Source organism: Miniopterus schreibersii, assembly GCF_964146895.1.
Source record: "Miniopterus schreibersii genome assembly, chromosome: 7".
Taxonomy (NCBI): domain Eukaryota; kingdom Metazoa; phylum Chordata; class Mammalia; order Chiroptera; family Miniopteridae; genus Miniopterus; species Miniopterus schreibersii.
In genome coordinates this window covers 77924934-77950433 of record NC_138108.1, presented here as the reverse complement: position 1 = coordinate 77950433, position 25500 = coordinate 77924934, and the positions used below count along the sequence as shown (strand labels likewise).

The 25500-nt window shown below is 42.3% G+C and overlaps 1 protein-coding gene across 5 annotated transcripts in view; it reads left to right on the top strand.

Moving 5' to 3' along the window:
* The window catches only part of CLASP1 (cytoplasmic linker associated protein 1), a 267208-nt gene that overhangs the window by 23772 nt on the left and 217936 nt on the right, over positions 1–25500 (top strand). For 4 of the 5 annotated variants that reach the window (XM_081143238.1, XM_081143235.1, XM_081143239.1 and 1 more), the window contains exon 2: positions 6937–7416. In XM_081143238.1, coding sequence (XP_080999364.1) covers positions 7222–7416 — 195 coding nt within the window. In that variant the 5' untranslated portion in view covers positions 6937–7221. Of the gene's footprint in view, positions 1–1271; positions 1383–6936; positions 7417–25500 lie in introns of all 5 variants that reach the window. The other variant, XM_081143236.1, reaches the window with a different exon arrangement.

Here is a 25500-nt window from a genome sequence, read left to right as displayed (position 1 = left end):
ATTTTCCAAGGAGATTTTTGGTGTAGTTATTAACTGGTACTGGTAATTTAAATTGTATTTATTGATACTATGATATAGAATATTATTTTATTTAAGCTTCTTGGGTGCTTTACTTTTGATTAGGTTTCTTGTTTTTGTCAACCAATGGTCACTGGAGCCGATTCAGTGCCAGTAGGAATCCCCTATTTGGAGTGTGGCAAAGAGGGAAACTTTATTCAGTGCAAAACTTATTCAGCTCAATTTTAATACAGCATGGCTGTGAAAACAGCACGGTTGTGCAACAATTCTGTGTGAAACAGCATGGCTGTGAGGCAGCCCTGGGAACAGACCCCTCTCCAGCTAGGCAGCTCTGCTCTGCTCTGCTCCATGCCTGTCTGTTGTGCTGGACTGCTCCGCTCCTCTCCGCTCCGCTCCGCTCTCAGGAGCACTCTAGGTAGGAGGGGCAGAGAGGGGCGTGGGCTGTCGGGCTGAGTGGGGCTGGCTTATGTAGACAGGCTGAATGATCCGTCTTCATGCACATGCACTCCCGATTGGTCAGAAGAGGGCCACTCTGCTTGGTTGGAGCTGGGAAGCTCCAGTTGGATGGGGAAAGCATCAGTGTTACTGGTTGAAATAGGATTCCAGGAACTCCTGTAAGGGCTGCCTCAGAGGCAGAAACAGTGCAGGCAGGCGGTTCAGTGCAGGCTTGACTGTGAAGTGTATATTGTGTGAGGCCCCTGTGTAGAAATGGCTGCTAGGCTCTATTTTTTTTTTTTTAATTAGCCACCGGGAGCTCTTTTTAGTGGGGTCTTCTTTTTCAGGTTTCACATTTTTTAACCCCCTTCTTCTTATGCCCCAAGCACTATGTACAGCTCTTTAACATTTTCAGTTATTGACTGCCCATGCTTTGGACTTTCAATGAGGTGGTAGTATAGTGATGTAGAATAGTGGAAAGAAGACAAACTTTGGGGACAGGTAGGTCTGGTTTTTCATTATTACCTGACAGTTATTAGCTTTAAATAAAAACGCTGGGCAGTTGTTGTTTTTAAAACCTTTCTGAGGTTTATTTCCTTATCTTCAGAGTAGGAGTGCTAATACCTATCTCACAGGTATCTCATTGTCTCTGCCTTACCACACTTCTTTGCTCACTCATTCACATGTTTCCATTTATCTTGTTTGCTTATGCCCCCTCCCCCCATTAAGTGCCATTAACTAATGGCTGCACTTTCTATCCAAAAAAAAATTTTTTTTTTTAATCCTCACCTGAGGATATTTTTTCCGTTGCTTTTCAGAGAGAGTGGAAGGAGAGACAGAGATAGAAACATCGATGTGAGAGAGACACATGGATTAGTCGCCTCCCACTCAGGCGCCAGCGGGGGCTGGGGATTGAGCCTGCAGCAGAGGTATGTGCCCTTGACTGGAATTGAACCTGGACCCTTCAGTCCTGGGGGCCTACACTATCCAGTGAGTCAAACCGACTAGGGCTCTATCCACATTTTAAGACAAAGTTCAAACTGCGTCTTATTTATATAGTTTTTACTTGGTCATTCCAGGCCTCCTTGATCCATTCCCTCTCTGATACTACCACAGTACTTAACCCCTTGTTTAGCAGGGGCAACATTCTTCCTGTGAAATCTAGTTGTGCACCCCGTGTTTGTGTTGAATTCTTATACCGACAAGCTTTTTGTATGTATATCTTGTTCTCTCCAAGTAAGTTGGAAGCACTTCCACGTTAAGTCTTAGAATATACTTATTTCTTTCGTATCTTCTTCAGTGAGGTGTGATATATGATGAGTGACTTGCCTCGACCAATAGAATGAGGCAGAAGTGATTTGCAAGTTCTGGATCCTAGGCTTTGACAGTCCTGGCAGCTTCCTGCTTTGCTGTTTTGGGGTGCTGCAACCACTATGTAATGAACTTGCGCTATATTCCTGAGTGGTTAGAGATCATGTGTGGCAGGATGTCCACCCGACAGCCAGTATCAATGCCTTAGACATGCTAACGATGCCAGCGTAAAGTCTTCACCCCAATCAGGCTAGCAGATGACAACAGCTGCATAAATGGTCCAAGGAAGATTAGCAGAATCGCCCGTCTGCGTCCAGCCAACCCACAGACTTATGAGAAATATTAACTCATTTTAAGCCACCAAGTAAAAATAGCTGTACTTTTAATGTGTAACTTATGAAGAAGTCTACAGTAGACTAAGAAGTTGCAGAGCTTATGGTCGGGTCTGTTCTCCGCGTTCTCCACTTTTGGTGCTCCGTAGATGTGTACCATGTGCCACAGAGTAGTTAGGATGAGGAAGGGGATAGAGAGAGGAGCTCATGTTAAAAAATGCCTCTGCAGCCTCTTCCCATCCTTACGCTTCTGTAATGTCTGTGGAGCCAGTAGTCCCCAGAGTGCAACTCCCGTGGAAGTCAAGACTAGATGGCAGGATTCTCAGCTTTATTACTCTTTTCGTTACATCAGACTGTCCTATTCATTCTTGTTGAATCTGGTACTTTTTAACTTCTGCCTGTTAGCCTGCAGTAGAGTTGGGCTATTGTTCTGGTTGTCAACCAAAAAAAAGTTTAGGTTGTAGTAAAGAATAAAAAGCATTTATTTGAGCAAAAGGATTACAATCTGAGAGATGTGGATTCAGGTGGCAACCCCAACTGCACTCTGGAGAGAACAAAGTAAGGCAGGGTTTATAAAGACAAAACCCACAAAATATAATTCTTTCATGGGAAGGAAGGATTGCTGGCTTGGTTAACAGGGATTTGTTAGTTCCAGTACCCAAAGGAGGGAGGTGAAAACTACAAGGAAGGAAGCTCTGTATGTCCCCATAACAGTTGTTCCAGGATGTTTATGGTTTGTCCTTGAGCTGAGTTTACCAACTGAGTTAGCAACTTCATAGCAGCACTGAGAACTGAGGCACAAGATGTGCACAGATCCATGTGCTTAACAGCCTCCAGACTCTCTTTAAGTGAGTCAGCAGTTTCTTCTATTATACAGGGTGGGGCAAAAGTAGGTTTACAGTTTGTATGGAAAATAATAACGCAAGAATAAACTCTGTTTTGCATACTCACAAGTGTAAAGCTACTTTTGTTTCCTCCTGTATGCTCTTCATTATTATGGTGAAGGTTGCTCTGTTAATTCTGCTTTCCAGGGCACTCTGAAAGGAGAATGACTGTAGGACCATTGTCTTGACCTTTTGTTACTTTGCCCGTAGACACCAAGGAAAAGGTTGGTGTCTTTGGAACCCAACTACCTTAGTGGGGGGGCGGTGATGTTGGGGAATAGAGAGGCCTGTCACCTGGGGTTGGGTTTGAGAGAGTTGGGACATTTCCCCAGGTGACTGAATCAGTAATATTTAGTGTGGCTTCACAGCTTTCATAGTGAGATTTTGCAAAAAGAAAAAGTTTAGCCTGATAAATTAAGGAGAGAAGAGGTGCTTGGCTATTCTAACCTCACTTACCTTTTTCTTCTATATTATTTTACATTTCCCTTATTTTGGGAAATGTGTGAAAGTTAATCTTTTTTTTTTTTGATTTTTTTTTTTTTTTTTTTTTTTAATATAGCCTTATTGATTTCTGAGAGAGGAAAGGAGAGGGAGAGAGAGAGATAGAAACATCAATGATGAGAGAGTCATTGATTGAGCCCACAACCCGGGCATGTGCCCTGACCGGGAATCGAACCCCGATTGCCTGGATCCCAGGTTGACGCTCAACCGCTGAGCCACGCCCGGCTGGGCTAATCTTTTTTTATTTTTAATCCTCACCGGAGGATATTTTTTCCATTGCTTCTTAGAGAAAAATGGGAGGGGGGGAGGGAGGAAAAGGAGAGGGGGGAGAGAGAGGAGAGAGTGAGAGGAAAACATTTATGGGAGAGACACATCGATTAGTTGTCTCCCTCATGCACCGACCAGGCTGGGGATTTAGCCTGCAGTCAAGGCACGTACCCTTGGCCGGAACTGAACCTGGTACCCTTCAGTCCACAGGCTGACACTCTAACCACTGGGCCACACGGGAAACAGGCCATTATTTGCTTTTAGGCAGGGAACCTGGGTGGCTGGGGCAGGAGTGGGAAGGAGGTCTTGCCTCTTGTACCCTTATAACTTTGATACCATGTGACTGATAGTCCCTGAATACCCATGAAAGTAGAGATGGAGAAAATGCCCAAAAGCATGGGGAAAAGGTACAAAAAATCCAGTTTAGTAAGAATAAGAGAGGATTATTGTTGTGTTTTCTTTTTAATAAAGAAGAAGGAGGACCCAGTTCTTTCATTCTAACCTAAGACGCCTAGGGCCTTCCTGTGTCTTTCATTCTGTGCATTTGGTACATAGGAATTTGGGATCAACTTTTGAGTATGCTAAGCCTTTAATGCTTATTTGTTAGAAATCTAATGGAGTGCTTTTATATAATGTATTTCATAAGTCACACTATAGAGACTGGAATGAGTGGGATCATTTTCCTCCCTGGAGTTGAGGCTTGGCTCCCTTGCTTGTTCCTCCCATTTAAGCACGAAGTCTGACCTCCTTTCTCTGAGTCAGATAGAAGTAGGCCAGACTTGTTAATAACAAAGGTTTGAAGGTGGGGAGAGGCAACTCACTGGGCATGCGACCTTGGAAAGTTACTTACCTTCGCCTCAGTTTCTTCATCTGTGAAATAGGGATGTTAAAACGTACTTTATAGAATTGGTTGGACAATTGGAGATGGTTTGTACAAATGATCCAGCACAGAGGCTGATACCTCAGGCAGATTATTGGAAATGATGTAATCATCATTATTGGTTAGCGCCTGTTGATTTTAGGCCCCTTGAGGGAGTAAAGGATATGAGGTTCTTTCCATTGAGAATGACAGATGTTTAGGGGAAGAAGGACTGTATCAGTTATCTGTCGGTGTGTAACAAACCGCCAAAATGAAGTATTCTAATTCTGTGGTTTGGCTTGGTTTTTCTACTTTTTAGTCTTATTTGTGTAGCTGCAGTCAGATGATGACTGGAATGGATGAATGGTCCCAACTGGCCTCACTCACGCCCTATAGCTGCTATTAGAAGTCAGCTGAAGAACATGGCCTCTCACGTTTTGGAAGCTAGAGCAGCTTCCGTGCAGCATGGCAGTCTCAGGGCACCATTCTAAGAGGACACCCTCCAGTGCTGGCTATCAAATCTCTGCTTTGCAGTTGCTGGGTTCCAACTGGTCAAAGCAAATCACAGGGCCAGTTCCCGAGTCACTGTGGGAGGTGACTTAGACTCCACCTTGGTGGAGGAGTAGCAAAGAATTTGTGTCCATTTCACAAGCCCAACCTTATTTGATCTGTTTCTTGGGCTAATATTGGGCCTAGAAAGAAAAGGTTCTGTTGGTTCCTCCTGTTTCCTGTAACACTAATACCTTCTCTAGCCCAACATATGAGCTATTAAGGAACTGGAGATATTTCATTTGAACTAAAAATTGGAGAGAAGGGTAATAGCTGCTCTTATGTATTTAAAGATCCTTCTTGTGAGGAAGGGACCAGTTCCAGGGTGTGGAGATGACTGGAAAGCAGATGTCTCCTCCCTTTAAGGAAGGATTGCCATGTGAGATAGTGAGTTTTGAATTCCCCTGCCCCAGCCTGCTGCCTTGTTAGAAGCAGTGAATAAGGAGACTAAGCACGCACCAGGGACTCTGAGGGAGCATTTCCCTCACTGAGTGACTTGCCTTACATAATTCCCATTGGTACTAAAGTCTCTGATTCTGGAACTCAGAAAGCCCACTGTGCTTTATGATACTGAGAGGAGGGATGGGGTTGGGTGATGTTAGGGAGGAATCACTGTGCTCAGAGTGGAAGAGTTGCCATGCACTGAATTTTAGTTTACTTAGTTTGTAAGTTCTGCTTTCCATGCTAGAACCCCTGGGAGTTGGGATGCATGATTGCTGTGCAGACATTCCTCTTTTGCAGTGTCAGGAAGTGCTGCACCTTGAAAGTAGGTTTCCTGTGGGTCTTAGGTTAGAATGAAAGGAATTGACGTAGGAAATAAGTGTGTACAGTTGCTTCAGCAGTTGTAGATTAATGGTCAGCTTGTTCATGTAATGAAAAGGATTTTGGTACTTTTCCGTATCATGGGCTTTGCCCTTACCCCAAACATGAATTTGAGATCTTTTTAACAATACCAGGCCCAAATGGAGTGGCTGTCAGTGGAGAGTACCATGTCAATAACTAATCAGACTATGAGCTGATTTCCTTTTTTCCTTCATTACTTTCTTCGTTGAGGGGAGGATGTGGTAAAGGCTACTGCTCACCCTGTTGTAAAGCTGCTAAGCAAAAAGTTTGATGTAGGTACTGGCTTTGACTTTGGTTAATGTTATCAGGCTGGCCACTTTGGCCAATGGTGTTTCTGTGGAGTCCACCCCATTTTCAGCCCTTGGTTTTTTAGAAGACAGAGAGTAAGGCAATAAGCTGCAGACACAGAGTGGTGGTAAGTTTTTGGTGCAAGCAGAATTTAAGCTACAAATAAATATGCCAGCTAAAGCAGAGAGTGCTTTGCTGACTGGTGCATTTATTAACTGGAAAATTTTGAAAAACCTCAACCTACCACGTGTGTAGGCTATTGGCTCTGCTTTGGGCTTCAGTGTTCTTCCGGATAAAAATAATAATTACAGCCCTGCCTGTGTGGCTCGGTTGGGTGAAAGGATGCTGGTTTGATTCCTGGTCTGGGCACGTTCCCAGTAGGGGGCGTGTGGGAGGCAGTTGATCAATGTTTTGCTCTCACATCGATGTTTCTCTCTTCCTCTCCCTTTGTTTCTAAAAAATGAATAAAAATCTTAAAAAAATAATTATGTTATTCTGATGTGATTGCCAAGCATTCCTGATTCTCACTCCACTTGTGATTATAAATGATTCTGCAGCATGGATTGCTTTGTCTTTGATTTAATATTTTATAACATTTGAGTGTTACATTATCTGTACTGATTTGTCGTTTTCTTCTTTTACTTTTCAGAATGGACTGCTGAATTATGAAGTATTTCAGACCCAATACCAGAACATCATTCTACCATTCACTCCTTTATCTTCTACTAGTTATTTAAATTGAACTTTTAATATCCTACCAGCTGCTCTTCAGACACACATGGTGCATTGTTGCCATTCCCCGGATTGCATCTTTGAAACACAGGCTCTTGGTAACCTTCAGAGAACAAAGAGGCAACCTCCCGGGTACATTTACTGGGAGGGTGTCACCCTGACTGCCCTCTAGCTTTTGCTGCATCTCAATTTGAATTCCACCATGGAGCCTCGCATGGAGTCCTGCCTGGCACAGGTGTTGCAAAAGGATGTGGGGAAACGACTGCAGGTTGGCCAAGAACTTATAGACTATTTCTCAGACAAACAGAAGTCTGCTGACCTTGAGCATGACCAGACCATGTTAGATAAACTTGTGGATGGACTTGCTACCTCTTGGGTGAACTCTAGCAATTATAAGGTAAGCTGTGCATTAGAAGGCACTCTAGGTGGCTGGGCTGTCTTTGTCGGTCAGAATTTGTCCTTAAAAAAAAGTCCTTTGTGAGCAATCAGCATGATTTCTTGGCTTCCAATAGGACACTCAGTCAGGTTGTGGCTTTTGGATATTTCGTTCTAGAGCAAGTAGAGTTTTCTTGGATTTTTGTTGGGAGATCAAAAGTCCTTATCCTTTGGCACTTTGAGAGAAGGCCAAGTGAACAGATAAAGAGAGGGGCTTATGTTGGAAAGTTTACAAGCATTTACAGCCTTGAAGGTAAAAGTGAATATATCCTGCAAGACATGGGTCATGAGATCCTGTTGAGTGGCCCTTCCTGAACGAGAGATGTCCTCCCTGATTTTCTCTGGGGGACTTTTGTCACCTGTGTGTGATGGCCTGGAGCATATACTTCAGGTTCTAATTACAAGGCTTTCACGTGCCCTTGCCAGGTGGAAGGGGCAGGCAGGATCCTCTGACCAAGTGAGTTCTGAAGGTTTACCATATATACCAGTCAAGGACTGTTTTCATGAATAAAAGCTGGACTGGACTTGAAGTGCAGAAGAGGGGTCACTGTCTCCCCCTTCCACTCTTAGTTTGCCAAGAGGGTGGCCCTTTTGGATCAAGGTTGTGTTGCCAGTAGGTGCTGTAGACATTGTGAAAGGGGCTTACAGAAATAGGCCCAGTCTTCTGAGATTTACTTGGACTTGGAAACTAGTGCTTACGGTACAGTATTTCTGTGTTTACTTGAGTATATACTGGTTTCCAAGAACATTAAACCTTGGTCTTGTCTAAGAGTCAGCAGACTCTATGCTTATTAAGGGTGTTACATAGGAATCTAATATTTCACCTTCAACCTGATATAATATTTATCCTATCTTTAAAAGCTGGGCTTAAATTCTATTTCATTCATCTGCTTTATTCACTTAGCTGAAGTTTACCAAGTGCTCCTTACCTGCCCGTCACTGGTGCTGAGTGGTAGGAGCATTATAGAGTTGAGAGGTCAGACTTGAGTCATTACATTTTTGAGGGCTGTGAAGTCACCTTGTGTGCATTGGAATTCAGCTCCACCACTCTTTCTATGTACATATTAGGATGCTTCTGGTTGTGAGAGTAACCAAAAACGGACTCAGTTGACTTAAAGTTACTATAAGGAGACTGAATAATTTCCTTTAAGAATTTAAGAGGTGCACGATAGTTAAGGGCAGTGTCTAGAGAAGAAGAGTGTCGGCTGGGTCTTTATCTGAGAGGAAACCTTTCTCAGAAGTTCCCAGTAGGCTTTTTCTCATCGCAGAATGGCTCTGCGTGCCTACCCCAGCATCACTGGAAAATGGATGGTGTCTATGGTTGCTTTTGACTGTTATACTTAACCTCCTGTTTTAAGAAGGGACCCAGCCTCTACTGAATGAAGCCTGTGGCCATGTGAAGGAGGGGAGATATGTGAACAATCTCAGACTCCTGTTAGGCAAGGGACCTGGGTACTATGGGTGTTAAATAAGTCACCTGCAGAACCTGCTGCACTGCATGAACTTTCTTAACCTCTCCAAGCTTCACTTTCCTCATCTATAATGTTGAGATGACTAATTCTAAGCACCAGACGAGAGAGTATATGAACGTTATCACATGCCTGCCACATAATAAACACGCAGACATTAGCAGTTGTCAGGACTTGGTTCCTGTCTTCAGGCAGCTCAGAGTCTGGGTGGGGGGGTGAGCACTGATAAAGAAGTGAGTGGCTACAGCGTAGTGTGTTCAGTAATGGAGATACACAGAATTCAGTGGAAGACAGAAGAAGAAAGTAGTAGCGCTACCAACAGGAATCCAAGATTTTGAAGATTAGGTAGTTTTTTCAGAATAATGCTTGCAGGGTCACAAAGGCGTGAAAGAGGACGTCTGACCTTTGTGAAGTAAGTTCTGAGAAAGATTGCTTGGTAAAGAAGTCAGAAACACAGCTTTGGCTACTGACTGGCATTTAGTCATGGACAAGGCACTTTACCTGTCTGCAGTACAGCTGATCGACTGGTTCATGTCTGGGAGGCCTCGGGCTATATATCTCATATGACTTCATACAGATGGCTTTGCCATCAGGGCTATGTCTTTTTTTTTAAAAATATTTAAAAAAATATATCTTTATTGATTTCAGAGGCGGGGGGGAGAGAGAGAGAGAGAGACATCAGTGATGGGAGAGTCACTGATTGGCTGTCTCCTGCATGCCCCCGACTGGGGATCCAGCCCCCAACCCAGGCATGTGCCCTGACTGGGAATCAAACTTTGATCTCCTGGATCCTAGGTCGATGCTCAACTGCTGAGCCACACTTGGCCGGGGTAGGCCCATGTCTTGGGGTTCTCATCGTACACCATGCTGACACCCCCTTATTTATAAGCTCTCCAGGTGTGGTTCACACCTGGAGCAGACAGCCTGGAACATAGTAGGTGCTCAACAAATGCTGGTTACGTGCATGAACTCAGGAACTTAGACTGCTCAGCCTGTATTCCTGGTTTCTTTACTGAAATCTGGAGACAACTTTTAGGACCCCTTACCTTTTTTTTCTTTCTTAGTCATTGATCAAGATTTCTCATTCAGAGCCTCAGGTACATTTTAGGTTTTATTTGACGTGTTTTAGATATTACAGATTGACGGGATGTGCTTTTTATTAAAGAAAACTTTGAGCTTGGCTTCCTGAGGTTTGTTTTTTGTTTGTTTGTTTTACTTTTTAGTTTAGGACTATAAAGAGGAGAAAAGGGAAGTAATTTTGGACTCCCCAAACAATAGTACTTGGATTCCTTTTTTTAACAGGGAATGTAGATGAGTGCCAGCATAATGTCTTATTTTAAAAAATTGTTGGCTGGAACTTGAATCACTTTACCTTTGAATATTTCTTAACATGGCAAACAAATGTGTATTTGGTATTGATTGCAGTTTAATAGCTACCATTTGCTTACTGTATGTTAGGGGATTTTGTCTTATTTAATCTTTATAACCACCTGCAAGATTGGTGGTGTCCTACCTAATTTTATACATGAGATTACTGACATTACCCAAACTTATGAGATGATTTCTACTAGTGATTATGGAACTGGGATTTAAATACAGGTCTCTGATTTCCTAGCCAGTGCTCCTTTCATAAGAATGGGGGCCAGCACTTTCTTAAAGGCCATATAGTAAATAAGCCTGTGGCCATATGGTTTTCTTGCAAATACTCAGCTAGCTTGGTCCATCACAGTGCCAAAGCAGCCACAGACAATTCCTAAATGAGTGGGTGTGGCTGTGTTCCAATGAGGTTTAATTTACAGAAACAGGCGGCGCTGGTGTGGCCCATGGACCAGTTTGCTGGCCCTGAACTAGAACTTTGAGCACCTGCTATATGCCAGTCCTCTTTTTTTAGTTGTGTAACCATTCATGGTTCATCTGGAAGAGTGAGGCTTATACTGTGCTTATACTTTGGGAACAGGGGAGCACTCCTTTAGATTAAATGGAGCACAGTTTGTTTTTGGAGCATGTTGTATCATATTTCAGGAAAACTTGCCTTTTTTAGCTTTTTCACTCAGACTCCTATTAGGATCGGTATGTATTCTGTTGATGTACCACTGATCATGTGCTGTGAGCTGGCTTTGGGCTTTCTTGGGAAATAGAAGTCCTGTTGGTGATTGAGTAATTGGTTATTTAAATAATGCCCTCACGTGTCCAGAATTCCACAGTGGGAGGGGCCTCTCTAAACCCCCACAGCCGGTGCTGGAAGGACTTAGTACGATTTCTGTGACGTCACAGTGATTGTGCGAGACATAGATGGAGATGGGAGACTCTTTTCATGAGGCTTCTTTTCTAGGTTATACAATGTTAAAAAATAAAAAGAACAAGCAAAAAATCTGAATATGGCTTTCTTCATTGATCTGGTCTTTTCTTGATTAAAATTTGAAGAAAATAAAATTTGAAGAAAGATGGTTGAGTAGCATATACCTTCAGCCAGTGTTTGTGTTTTCCCTTTCCCTTCTGCCTCCTCTCTAGGTGAGAATGGACAAAAGGTAGGAGTGAGCTGATGGGAGAGGCTTCCTGGGCTGTGGGAGCTTGAGGGAATCGAGGGAAAGGGGCTGTGCCCTTTGGGCCAAACGCTGCAATCACCTGCACATTTAGTGGGCTTCTTGGAAACTGAACACCCTAGTGGGGACCGGGTGACTTTGTGAATATAGTCCCACAGCCCTTTCTTTGCAGTTCCAAATTCCCCAAAGCTCTGAAGACTTAGTGTTTTTTACTTGTCACCTGAGGTGAACTGATGTGCAACTACTTATAGTCTTTATTTACTTGCTTAGGGCGTGTTGCACGGAAAAATATTAATATGTTTGATTGTGGGTTGCTGTCCCAGATTCTGTTGAAGGGTGTGTGTGTGTATGTGTATAAATATACATATTTATTTCCATTTCTGTTTCTATTTCTATAACTGTGTGCACTGTTTTCCCTTCCTAAAACCTGAAAAATTCTGGCCTATAGTATTTTAGATCAGTGATTGTGGACCTGTATTTAATATTGTGGAATGATAATAATAGCCCAGAAATTGTGCTACATATTTGTTCATTTTTTTTTTTTAACATTATTGATTTCAGAGAGAGGAAGGGAGAGAGAGAGGAAAACATCAATGATGAGAGAGTCACTGATCGGCTGCCTCCTGCGTGCCCCCAACTGTGGATCAAGCCTGCAACCTGGGCATGTGCCCTGCCTGGGAATCAAACCTCGATCTCCTGGATCCTAGGTCGATGCTTAACTGCTGAGCCACACCCAGCCAGGCTATCTGTTCATTTTTAACTTACAATTACCATATGAGGTAGATATTGTTTTCCTCATTTTATAGCTGAGACTGATACTCAAATAAATCGAGGTGACAAATAACTCGTTCAAGGTGACAGAACCAGTAAATAAGGTTTTTGGAACTTGACATCCCCTCTCCCCCAGGTGTTTATGCAGCTGAAGTGAACTAAGCACTTATTATGATGTGGCAGATGCTGGACTGGGGGCTGGGTATCCAGTGTGGAAAAGATAAGCCCAGTCTCTGCTCTAACCATGTATGGTCACTGCCTGGGCAGTCTAGCTCTAAGTCTAATATGTCTGGACTTTATCCCTAGGCACTATTGTCTCAAGGCCCATGCCATGCTGCCTTGTATTTGAAATGTGTAGGTTCCCTATTAAACTAGGGCTTCCTTTGCCTCTGCCGTAATTATCTTAATGGTCTTATTGGGGGACAGGTAAGGCAGAGGACAATGCACAATGTAGGATAGGAAATAATTAGCTGTTAAATTATATCATATTTGGAGATGCCTTGATGGAGAAGTAGAATTAAATAGGGCCCTGAAGAATCAAAAGGAGTGAGTTACAGAGGGTTCAGAGAAGCCTCTCTCCCTCTTTTGTTCTCCCTTTCTGGGCAACACCATCTCTGCACAGACTGAAGATTTAGTCTGTCCCTGCGCTTGAGCAGTGTGAGCCCTGCCCTGGACCAAGTGGGCCTGAGGAGAAGGTGTTGACAGATAAGGGAGGTTCCTCTCTTTCCCTTGCCTGTCTCCCAAACCCTGGCTTGCCTTAGGTTTTTATTTTCCCCATGTGTCCTTGAGAGGAGAGCCAGAAAAGATGACTGGGTTCAGATTAGGTGACTTCTGTTTCTTTTTCTGGAGTCTGCATGGTGTTGCCATCAAGTGATGGGTCCTTTCAGAGGTTGTCCATTCTCCTATGTTTTCCCCAAAGTGTTATCCTGTTGGTTGCAAGGAGTGACATTTTCTGGTATAATTTTATTTTTTAAAATATATCTTTATTGATTTCAGAGAGAGGGAGGGATAGGGGAAGAGAGTTGCAACATCAGTGATGAGAGATTCGTTATTGATCGGCTGCCTCCTGCATGCCCCTGACTGGGGATCGAGCCTACAACCCGGGCATGTGCCCTGACTGGGAATCGAACTGTGGTCTCCTGGATCCTAGGTTGATGCTCAACCGCTGAGCCATGTCCATCCGGGCCATTTTCTGGTATAATTTTAGAAGACAGTTGCCTCTCTCGTAAGTGGAGAAGCTACAGTGAGCAGTAATAACCAAAAGCAAAAAGAACTCAGGAAAAGTTACTTCAAGGAAATTTATGTGGATTGTCAAATGAAAATGTTGTCCTCAATGTATGTAATTAATGGCATTTTTCCTACATATGTGTTTACGCATATGCAAGGGCAGCAGATTATATTGGAAATAATTCAGATTTGAGGCTTTGCCTCTTAGACTTTTGAGCAGGTAGCTTTCCTCATCTGTAAAGGGTGTGGTGATTCCTATCACTTCGAGTTAGTATGAAGATTCAGTGAGCCAGTGTGGGTAAGGTGCAGCACGTGGTCAATGCAAGGAAGATGATGAAGGTATTACGTAGTTATTGGGGCAAGTGATAAGATCTGTAGAAAGTTAACTTTTATGTGGGGCTGAGGTTGCCGATCTTTTGTGATAATGTGAATTTTTCAGCTGTGCACTGTTGATGATAAAGTCTCTGAACAGAGCGGCAGCTGGCTGAGCCATGTCCATCCGGGCCATTTTCTGGTATAATTGTAAGGGTAAGTTTAAAACCTATGGGAAAGGCCCATCCTTTGATTGAGGACCTCTGTGTTAGGAGGGTTTCACTTGTTCTTTTTGTTTTTAACACTTACTTATACTTTGCCTTGTTTTGGAAAGCTAAAATTTAAGGGTACAAGTAATAGAAGAAATGATAAATTGAATGTCAAAACAAAAAGAAAAAGAAACAGCTGAGGTGAGAACTGGCGCCAACAACGAGGCTGATGAGAGGCTGATGAGTACGTGGTAGCTAATGTTTACTAACGGCTAACACTTACTAAGCACTCATTATTGCCAGGGCCCATTAAGTGCTTCAGATTCATGGCCTCGTTTAGTTGTGTTGTGAGCTCTGTGTGATAGGCCCTATGATTATACCCATTCTGCAGCTGGGGAAGCTACCTGAGCGAAGTGAAGAGCCTAACCCAAGGTTACATTACTAGAAAGTGCACGAGGCAGGGTTCTAATGGGATAGTCTGACATTAGAGCCCACATCTGAATCATTATGCAATACTACTTTCTTCATAACGTTGCAACAGTATTAAGAGCTTATTTGTTGGATAAAGAAAAGAGTGTAAAGATACCCCACGGTTAATAATTATTGTTTTAGCAGGTTAGGTATTGAGTGAGAGATAAGCAACTTGTTTTGTACTTCAATGAAAAAACAAAAATCTTTAATATTAATATATGTAAAACAGTTCTTTGGTCCTAGTAGAATCATGACCATATGTACTTTTAAAGTTTTGTATTTTCGAAAATACTCGACTTACAGGAAAGTTTCAAAAAGCAGTGCAGAGAAGCACTATTTACAAAAGCCAAGAATTGTAAACAACCTAAGTGTCATCAGCGGATGAACGGGTAAATACTGTATGATCTCACTTATATTCAGATTCTTAAAAAACATACCAAAACCCCTTTCACAAACCAAGCTCATAGATGAAGAAAACAGATTGGTGGTTTTCAGGGGCAGGGGTTAGGGGGTAAGAGAAATGGATGAAGGGTGGTAAAAGGGAGCAAATGTTCTGTTAGTCATGGGAATGTAATGTACAGCATGGAGACTATAGTTAGTAATACTGGATTGTATATTTGAAAGTTGCTCAGAGTAAATTTTAAAAGTTCCCATTACAAGAAAAAAAAAATTCTGTAACTATGTATGGTGATGGATGTGAAGTAGACAGACTTATTGTGGTGATCATTTTGCAATACGTACAAATATTGACCTGGTCAGTGTGGCTCAGTGGTTGAGTGGTGACCCATGAACCAGGAGGTCATGGTTCGATTCCCAGTCAGGGCACATGCCTGGGTTTCGGGCTCCATCCCCAGTAGGGGGCGTGCAGGAGGCAGCTGATCAGTGACTCTCATCATTGATGTTTCTGTCCCTCTCTCTAAAATCAATAAAAACATATTTAAAAAAAATCTTTAAAAAAACAAATATTAAAGCATTATGTTGTACACCTGACGCTAATATAATGATGTATGTCAAGTATACTTCAAAAAAAGTGCAAAGAATTTTCATGTTTCACCCAGAAATAAATACCATACTAGTTTGTCTTACCATTCTCTCTGTATGTAGCATGTTATTGTAATTTTTGAACTATTTGAGAGTAGGTTGTAGACACGATGCTCTGTTGCTTCTAAATATTAGTGTGTGTTTCCTTAAAACAAGGACATTCACTTACTTACTCCTAGTACAGCACAGTCATCTAAATCAGTACTAGGATTGGTAGAGTACTAACAGAGCACTCTACCTGTTCTACTGATGTCCTTTATAGCGAAAGGAAAGAAACTTCTTTCTGGTCCAAGATCCATCCCAAGATCACAGGCTGCATTTAGCTCTCTTTTGTAGTCTTCCTTTAATCCGGAGCAGCGCCTCATTATCAGTATTTCCTGTCTTTCTGACTTAAAACTTTTGAAGAGGCCCGGCTGGGCGTGGTTCAGTGGTTGAATGTTGACCCAGGATCCAGGCGATCGGGGTTCAATTCCCAGTCAGGGCACATGGCTGGGTTGCCGGCTCGATCCCCATTTGGGGGCGTGCAGGAGGCAGCCGATCAATGACTCTCGTCATTGATGTTTCTCTCTCCCCCCCTCCTTTCCTCTCTCTGAAATCAATAAAGATATATATATATATATTTTTAAATGAAACTTTTGAAGAGTACAGGCCATTTATTTTGTATTGCCCTACAATTTGAGCTTGTTTGCTGTTTTTCATGATCAGATAAAGGCTATGCATTTTTGGCAGGCATGCTGCAGAGGTGTTCTGTCCTCAGTGTATCATAACAGGAGACACATGGTAGCTCTTTGTTCTACCTCCTGCAGGAGGTGTTTGCCAGGTGGCTTCAGAAAGTTGCTACTTTTTACTTTTATAATTAATAGGTTTCTTTGGGGAGATACTTTGAGACTGTGTAAATATCCTCTTTGTGATCAAATTTTCACCTACTAGTTTTAGCATCCAAAACTATGATTCTTGCTTGAAATAGCTATTAGTATGTTGGCTGCCAAAGGGTGATTTAATAATTTCATTACTTCTCTATTTTATTAGTTGACTCCATATATTTTTGAGATGTGTATCCTATGCCTGTTTGTATAGTAGGAAGTAAGTGTGTATTTTGATAGTTATTCCAAAAAGGAACTACTGTGAAGAAAGAAAAACTGTTTTAAAACAGTCTTATTTAGATACATTTATATTCATAAAGATTTTTAGGCAATTTAATAATTTATAAACATATACTAAAATGTGATGAAGTTTGCTTTGGCTCTGGGCTTCCTAGCAGCCAAAGTAGAAATGGAGAAATGGTCATCTGTAAGTTTTTATAACAATTGTGTTAGAAATATAGAAAGTCGAATAATGGCAAAATGTTTTCCTTGATTTAGCAAGATACTAGACAGTTTGCAGGATGGGAAAAAAGCAGAGCATGGAAAATGGGTGAAGTGAGACAGAACCGCGTGAGATCCAGGTTATTCAGCTGCACTATTCCTGTAGACAGAGCTCACCAGCTTGAGCTTTGGACTAAGGGAGACACTGTCAGATGGCATCCATGTTGAAAGAAGACCAAGAGGCGGCAGACCCACTGAGTTACCTTTTTAACGGGTTGGGTAAAGGGGGAGAGTCTATGACAAGGAGCACAGCAAAGACTCCAGAGAATTGGATAAAAGCTGCTTGAAATATAGAATGGGAGGTCAGCCTGGAGGAATGGTCAGGCTTCAGCTGCTTTTTGCATGGGATTTTGGGTAGGGGCAAAGGTGGCTGCCCATTTGGACCCGTTAGATGGGGGACAGATGAAGTGGAAGTGCTTCGTGCCAGGTTTCATGACTGGCAGGAATTTCTGTGTTTAATCATCCTTAAAGACTCTGTGGAAGAGATGGTCATCAGGACTCTTTTGGATAAGAGAAGAGAGATGAATCAGCAGGCTCCACAGAGGAGCATGCCTCATAAATAGAGACAATATTCTGAGATAAGCAGACTGGTCCTACACCAGTGAAGCTGAGCAGTATTCCCAGTTAGACAAGCCTGGAAGGGTAGTAAGACCTTGGAACCGACTTGGAGGGCAGTGGCAGCCGTTGAAGGACCCTTGGGAGAGCACAGCATTCCAGCAGTGTGCTAAGACTGCCTGAGGAGTTAAGGAGCTGGTGGAGGTAGTGCAGACTAGGACCGAGGGGGAGTGAGGGAGAGGCAAATTGGAGTAAGAACCGGGTGGTGGTTTTTGGTGTATTTGGATGTGTGAAGGATGGATGAATTGGAGAAGTCTTCAAGATTTCAGGCTTCAGGACTCCATTTATTGGCTGAGGATAGCTTTATGAAAACAGTGGTCAAGTTCTTTTTCAGAAAGATACATTTTTTTTTTTTTTTTGGAGAAGGCTTTTTACAAAAAAAAAAAAAAAGCCAAATACTTTTGAGGAACAATTTAGAGAAGTGGAGAAATTTTTCTTTGACTTCTTACTTTGGCTGAGGGTCCTAAGCCTTATGTGGTAGTTGGAGCCAAAACACTAACAGGAATCCCCAATTTGGAGTGCGTGAAGAAGTAGACTTTATGCAGTGCAGATAACTCAATTGTGATATAGCAAGGCTGTGAAACAGCATGGCTGTATGTTCGGTAGTGTTATAGCTCAATTATGAAGCAGCAGAGCAGCCTGGCTGGGAGGAGGCCCTGGGGCGAGGCGGCCCTGGGCAAGGGTCCTCTGCTCCCAGACAGCTCTGCTCTGCCTGGCCTGCTCCTTCCATTCCTTTCCATGTTTTGTCTTTGGTGTTTCAGTTCCAGCCAGGAAACAGTTTTTAGTGGAAAGGGAAAGTGCTCTGAGCTGGAAGGGCGCTGACTGACTTACTTAGAAGTCTCTGCCCTGGTTCCTGATTGGTTGGTCCTCATGCACATAAGGCCTCCAGAGCCCCACAGTTTGATGGGTCCAAAAGGCATTGTCCTGATTGGTCAGAATGGAGCCGCTCTGATTGGTTGGTGAGGATGCTGATGAAGGATATAGCTGCACAGCTCCGATGGAATGGGGAGTCTCGGTCCTTTTTGGTTGAAATACAATTCCAGGTACTCCTTTATAAGGCTGGCTTAGATGTCAGGAACACAGTATAGGCGGAAGGCAGTTCAGTGCAGGCTTTTCCATGAAGTGTGGTTTACGTATGCGTGAGAGGCCCCTGTTTAGGAATAAATGCCAGGACCTGCTCTTATTTTTTTATTATTTTTTAAATTCTCACCTGAGGATATTTTTCCATTGCTTTTCTGAGAGATTGGAAGGGAGAAAGAGAAACATTGGAGAGAGACACACCGATTGGTTGCCTCCTGTGTGTGCCCCTATTGGGGCAGAGCCTGCAACTGAGGTAGTTGGTACTTGGCTGTAGTTGAACCTGGGACCCTTCAGTCCACAGGCCGACACTCTAACCACTGAACAAAACTGACTAGGGCGAGGACCTAAATTTGAACCATTAATCACCAGGAGTCCTTCTTGGTAGGTATATTCTTTCTCAGGCTCTACATGTGCTTTGTGGTTTATATTCATACCTTGGGAACAGCCTTTTTAAACACATTTTTTGAGGCTGCCCAGTTGAGATATTTTTGCAAATGTTGATTTAAAAAAATAATTTTGTTTTTATTACAGTAAAAGTGATATGTGTCTGTTGTACAAATAAGAACAAACTAACTTCTGACAAAGCTATAATGAAAAATTGACAGTTGCTCATGGTTTTTGCCATGCGATAACTATTTTATTTATATATCCATAGAAAAAAGATGGAGAGAATATTTACATAAGACTGATCATACTACACATGCTGTTTTGTTAGCAATATTTTTTAAGGTCAAATTTATGTCATGATTATTTTTCCAAATCAATAAATTAGATTCTTATGAGTTAATATAATTTTAATGTATTTTTGGTTAGCCATTACTTTTTTCCATTTTTCAAAGCAGCTATGATTTTATTTATTTATTTATTTATTTATTTATTTATTTATTTATTTTTGATCCTCACCCAAGGATATTTTTCTTTCCATTGCTTTTCAGAGAGAGAGTGGCGGGGAGAGAGAGAGAGAGACGGACAGACAGACAGACATCGACATCAATTGGTTGCCTCTTGCACATGGCCTGAGCCTGCAACTGAGGTACCTGCCCTTGGCCGGAATTGAACCGACGCTCTACCCACTGAGTCAGTCCGGCTAGGGCTTTATCCATTCTTTGTTGCTAACATCTAGGTCAGCAATTTTTAAAAAAATTTATCTTTATTGTTAAAAGTATTACAGATGTCCCCTTTTTTCCCCATTGACCCCTTCCACCCTGCACCCACTCCCCACCCCAGGCCTTTCTCACACTGTTGTCTGTGTCCATGGATTATGCATAAATGCATGTAAATTCCTTGGTTGTTCTCTCCCCACCCATCCTGGGTAGGTCAGCAATTTTCAGCTGGTGTACCGCGGCATGCTGGTGTGCTGCAAGAATTTTTAAAACGTGGCCCGAGCCTGCAACTGACTATTTTGTCAGGAGCACTGACCTCTTTTGCCTTAGATTGTCAAATAAAAAAATGACAACAGCCAACACAATAGCCATGTGGTGTGAATGAAGCAAAATTACATCTTTTTTTTGGTTAGATTGGCAAAAATTATATTTTTGGGTGTGTCGCACAATTTTAGTAATTAGTTTGTGTGCCATGAGATGAGAAAGGTTGAAAATCGCTGATCTAGGCGGCTCCTAGTTCTTTTGGTCTTAAGCATCACTACACTGAACATATGTATGTGTATGCCCTCGGTGTCTGCTGAAAGTTCTGAAAGGTTGAGTGGCTGAGTCAGGGACTCAATAGCCCACCCGTCATTGGTGCATGGCATTAGCATTTCTCTTGGTATTTTTCCTTTGGATGGGCAAACGCTACCTCTGTGTCGCTAGAAGCAGCATTGAAGAGTACTGGTTCTGCTTTTAACCATTCAGATAAGAGCAAACCTTAAGGAGGACTTAAAGTAAATAATTTTATTTTTTGTGATTGCTGAAAATGCCTTCTGCCTGTGGTGTGTGAAATATTAACAGAAGGAGCTATCAGTAGTTAGGAAGAGGAAGTCCTGATAACACAATAAAGTTTACTTTGGAGTGGATTAAAGAAGTCTGGGTCTCTCTATTTGTTGCTCTTTAATTCCTTTAGCTTACTTTGTTTCTACACAGAATGAGAATAATACTGATTTATCTCCCAAGAGAATTGTGGGGGGGAAAAAACCATCATAATTCATTTCTTTGGAACGTTCCTTTCCTTTTCCCAAGTGCTTTCCCAGCTATATTAACCTATATATTAGCTCATCTTAACGGCAGAGATGGGAGATGCTAAATAATGCTAAGTCGATGGCAAATTTGGTTTTGTTGGGCAGTGAGGGATAGGTGTGTTATCTTATTTGGTTCTTCATATAATTTCAGGCTAACCTAACAATGTTGTTTTTGTGGGGTTTTTTTTTAGAACAACAGCTTTTAAAGAAAAATGACTTAGCTTTTTTCATCATGGTTAGTCAGTGGGCTTTATATTGAACAAGAACTCAGTTCAAGCTAGTTTAAACTGAAATGGGCATTATTATTACTGGGGCAGATCACTGTCCAGGGTGGTGGTTGAGATTACTATGGAAACAGTGCTGGGGATTGGGTTAGGCAGGGCTCTGCTTCTGTGTGGCTAGTGGCCAGTCTCAGACACAGCTTCTGTTTGGTGTTGTCCTCATATCCGCTGTGACCCATTGCTCACCACCAGGGAAAGAAACGTCTCTTCTTCCAGCTTGGAGCAAAATAAACACAAGCCCTTAGAGAAATCCCTAAACCCTTGACCCACTCCTTGTGGCCAGGGAGGTTTGGCAGTATGAGAAAGTGGTGGCCCCCTCTCAGAAAGCCTTGGGTTAAGGGGTGGAGTAAGGAGGGTGCGTTTCCCTAAAAGAGGCTTGGCTGGGCAAAGTGGCTCAGGCGTGACCACTGGGGGAATTATGTATGTCTTTGGAACTTGGTATTTTAGATTGTTTTAGAGGCTGCAGGGCTCTGGTGGGAAGGCTCAGATGTTGTGCTAGGAGGCCTGGGTTTGCATCACGGCTATTCTTTTTATGATTTGGGCGGATTTAGGTGCGCCATTGAACCTCTGCCTCCTGTGGTCAGAAGTGATGGACCTGAGGAGTGGCCCTGTGTTCCACAGTGCTTGGCACAGCACTGTCTCCCTGTGTGCACCTCATCTCACTGCTCTTCTCTTCTGATGACCCTGTATTACTTGGATTTTTAGTTCTGTCCCCAAGTGAGAGCTTTTCTATCTTTCCCAACCCCTTTAAACTGATAAGCCTAAATAAGTGGTTATTGTACTAGATTTTGAAATTTTAGCACCAAAATGCCAGTGTTTTTATGGGTATAATGCCATTCTTTCTGCATTTTAAAAATCTGAAGTCTGAGTCATTTATGTATTGATGTACACAGAGAGGTGTATGCTGCTCTAGCACTTCAGATGTGCCCCCACCTTGTCTGTCCTGTTCTAAGCAATTCATGGGCTTCTGTAACTAAGGCAGTGGGAATTAAAACTAGTGAGGTTGAGCCTCTTATGTTTATTCATCACTTACATTTTTCTGAGAGTCAGTTTGAGCCCTTTACTTCTGGTAGAGCTCCCAAATAGAGTAGTTTTAAAATTAGGAGGGAAGGAAAGATGTTAAGGAAATTTAGAAGAGGATATGGTAGGGGGACTAGGAAATGGAAAGTGCCAGGCCTGATTTCCAGCCCTCCCCTGGATCTGGGCCACCTTCCTCTTTGTAGGGGCTGGATTCCTTGTTCTCTCCTTTCTCTAGATCTGTTTTTTTAGGGCCAGACCTTTTCTCCCCTAGGTTAACATTGTAGCCAGGATCAACCTTCTGGCTTAGTCATGCTACTTTGAGAGAAGTATTTTCGGAGCAGGTGGGTGAAAGCCAGTGCTTTTCACAGTGAGTATTGGTTGGGGGTTAACTACATGCTGCCAACCCAGCCCCGAGGGCTACCCATGGCAGGTTGTGTTTGGGATTCCATGCAACTCTTCATTTAAAATGAATGAGAGGATTTCGACTCACAGGGCCCCAAAGCACAGGTGGATAGGATGTGTGCAGTGGAAACATGCATACAGGATGGGCAAAGTAGGGTTACAGTTGTTTGTACGGAAAATAATACAATGATTAACAAATAATAATATAAGAATAAACTCTGTTTCGCATACTCGCAACTGTAAACCTACTTTTGCCCCACCCTGTACATACTGGGACAGTTGGCAATAGGTGGATCTTTGATGATTGTTTCTAATACTTATTAAGCATAGTTTAGTTGGAGAAAACTTTATATGCATCATGTATGGACCCATGCATGTAGGGAGTTATATGCTTTATCACTCTGTGCACACCAGTCCATGAATGAGTCAGACTTTACATTTTTAAAATACAGAAAGAATGGCATTATGCCCACACATATACTGGCCTTTTGATACTAGAATTCCAATTAAAAAATGAAGTATGGCATATACCATCCTATTAAAGATTATTTTTAAGGGGAAAGGGGGCATTATAGGGGAATGTTTAATTACTGATCTATTAAGTTTTTCATTGTTCAATTTTTAAAAATAATACAACTGGCATTTTAAAAAGTTTTTTTTCTTTCTAAAGAATACTATAGGGCCTTCAAAAGTGCTAGTTCTCTATGCAGGTCAGTTTTTTTGTATTAGATATGTGTGTGTTTACTTTCTACCCAGGGCTGTTGCTGTTAATAAAGGAGCACGAGGAGTGAAGAGGTTGAAGGTGACAGAACAGGAAGCACCTAGAACTCATTCTCTTTTTCTCTGCTCTGAGGAGAAACAGAAGCCTCAAGTGCCTTTATAGACTGAAATCTTGTTTCCTTTCTTTTGGGAAAAGTGATGTGTTTCTTATGCCATCTCCAAAACTAGGTGCACCCTATAGGGCAGAGATGCACTTCTGGCAGTGGGAACACAGGCAAAGGAGAGCTGAAGTGCTTAGGAGCCCTGTTCTAGACTCTTACTTTGGCAATTGCTTTTATCTCCTCTGAAGTCACAGCCTACTTCTGCTGTTCCAGTTGTTGTATTTTTTAACATGCTGGCAGATGCTCTAGCCTTCAGATGTTTAGGAAGCCCTTTTCAATGTTGGAGCTTCAACTTGTCAATTCCTAGGTGACACTTTTCTTTCCCCTTGTTTCTTCAGAGGTGGCCTTGGCTCTGTAAAGTAGATAATTTATAACAGAAAAGTTAAGAGCTTGAAATTTGGGGCCAGACTGCTTGGATTAAAATCCATGTTCCTTATTCTTTCATTCATTAGCTGTGTGATGCTGGGTAAGTTACTTAACCTCTCTGGGCCTCAGCTTTTTACCTGTAAAATTGGGATTATATCCATCTCATAGCCTTGTTGTGAGGGTGAAAACATTCATGCCCCGACAGTGCTTGACACATACATAGTGCTGCAGACTTGTTAGCTTCATGATTATTTCGCAGCACCCACTGTGACACTCCTTCTCCCTTCTTGCAGAGCAGCCTCCTTTCAGGGAGACTTGGCTGTGTCTTTGCAGGGTAGGGGGCGGAAGTTTACTGGCGCACATCTCTTACTGCATTAAAATGTCTACGAATATGGATTGTGGGGTATATGGCCTATCTTTTTTTTTTTCCTAAACTATTTTGGAAATAAATAAGCAGTTGTCTCTGGTGGGGCACATCAGATTCATTGAGGGCATTTAACCTCCTCCCTCTGATGAAAACCACCAGTTAAAGTGTGTCCAGGCTTCAGTGGTTGGTTCTCAACCAGGCTGTAATGAGGGAGACGTTTCAAGTCATTGTGCACGCAGTTTGATGAGCTGTGTAAGCAAGCTGTGAACACCTTAAAAGGCTTTCAGTATTGGAAGAAGTTGCTCTCACATGAGCATAAAACTGATGATACTGATCACAGCGAAGAACAAAAAGAGCATACATACGAGCAAGAATAGGAAGGGCTTTGAGTGGGGAGCTACTAGCCTGATGGGCATGCATGAAAAGAGGCGGCTGCTACTGCTTGAGTGAAGTCAAAGTGAATTAGAAGTATTTGCTTTGCATATTTTGCCAAAATGACTTAGTGGTGACAGAAATTACAGAAAAGGAACTGTCTGAACATCATCAAGATATTTGATGTGTGACACCATACACAAAAATAAACTCAAAATGGATAAAAGACTTAAATGTAAATCACGAAACCATAAAAATCCTGGAAGAAAACATAGGCAGTAAAGTCACAGACATCCCACGTAGTGGAATTTTCACTGATACATCTCCTAGGGCAAAAGAAACAAAGGAAAAAATAAACGTATGAGACTACATCAAACTAAAAAGCTTCTGCACAGCAAAAGAAAACAGCCTCAAAATACAAAGGAACCCCACGGTCTGGGAAAACATATTTGCCAAGGATGAATCTGATAAGGGGCTAATTTCCAAAGTGTACAAAGAACTCATAGCACTCAGCAAGAGGAAGACAAACAACCCAATTAAGAAATGGGCAAAGGACTTAAATAGACACTTCTCCAAAGAGGACATATGGATGCCAAGAGACACATGAGAAAATGCTCAATGCCACTAATCATCAGAGATGCAAATTAAAACCACAATGAGGTGTCACTTCACACCTGTCAGAATGGCTGCCATCAACAAATCAACAAACGACATGTGCTGGTGAGGGTGCGGAGAAAGGGGAACCCTAGTACACTGCTGGTGGGAATGCAGACTGGTGCAGCCACTATGGAAAACAGTATGGAGGTTCCTCAAAAAATTAAAAATGGAGCTGCCGTTTGACCCAGTGATTTCACTCCTAGGAATGTATCCTAAGAATCCTGAAACATTCATCAGAAAGGATATATGTACCCCCATGTTCATAGCAGCACAGTTTACAACAGCTAAGATCTGGAAACAGCCCAAGTGCCCATCAGTAGATGAGTGGATAAAAAAGCTGTGGGACATTTATACCATGGAATACTACGCAGCTGTAAAGAAGAAAAAATCTCGTACCTTTTGGGACAGTATGGAGGGACCTGGAG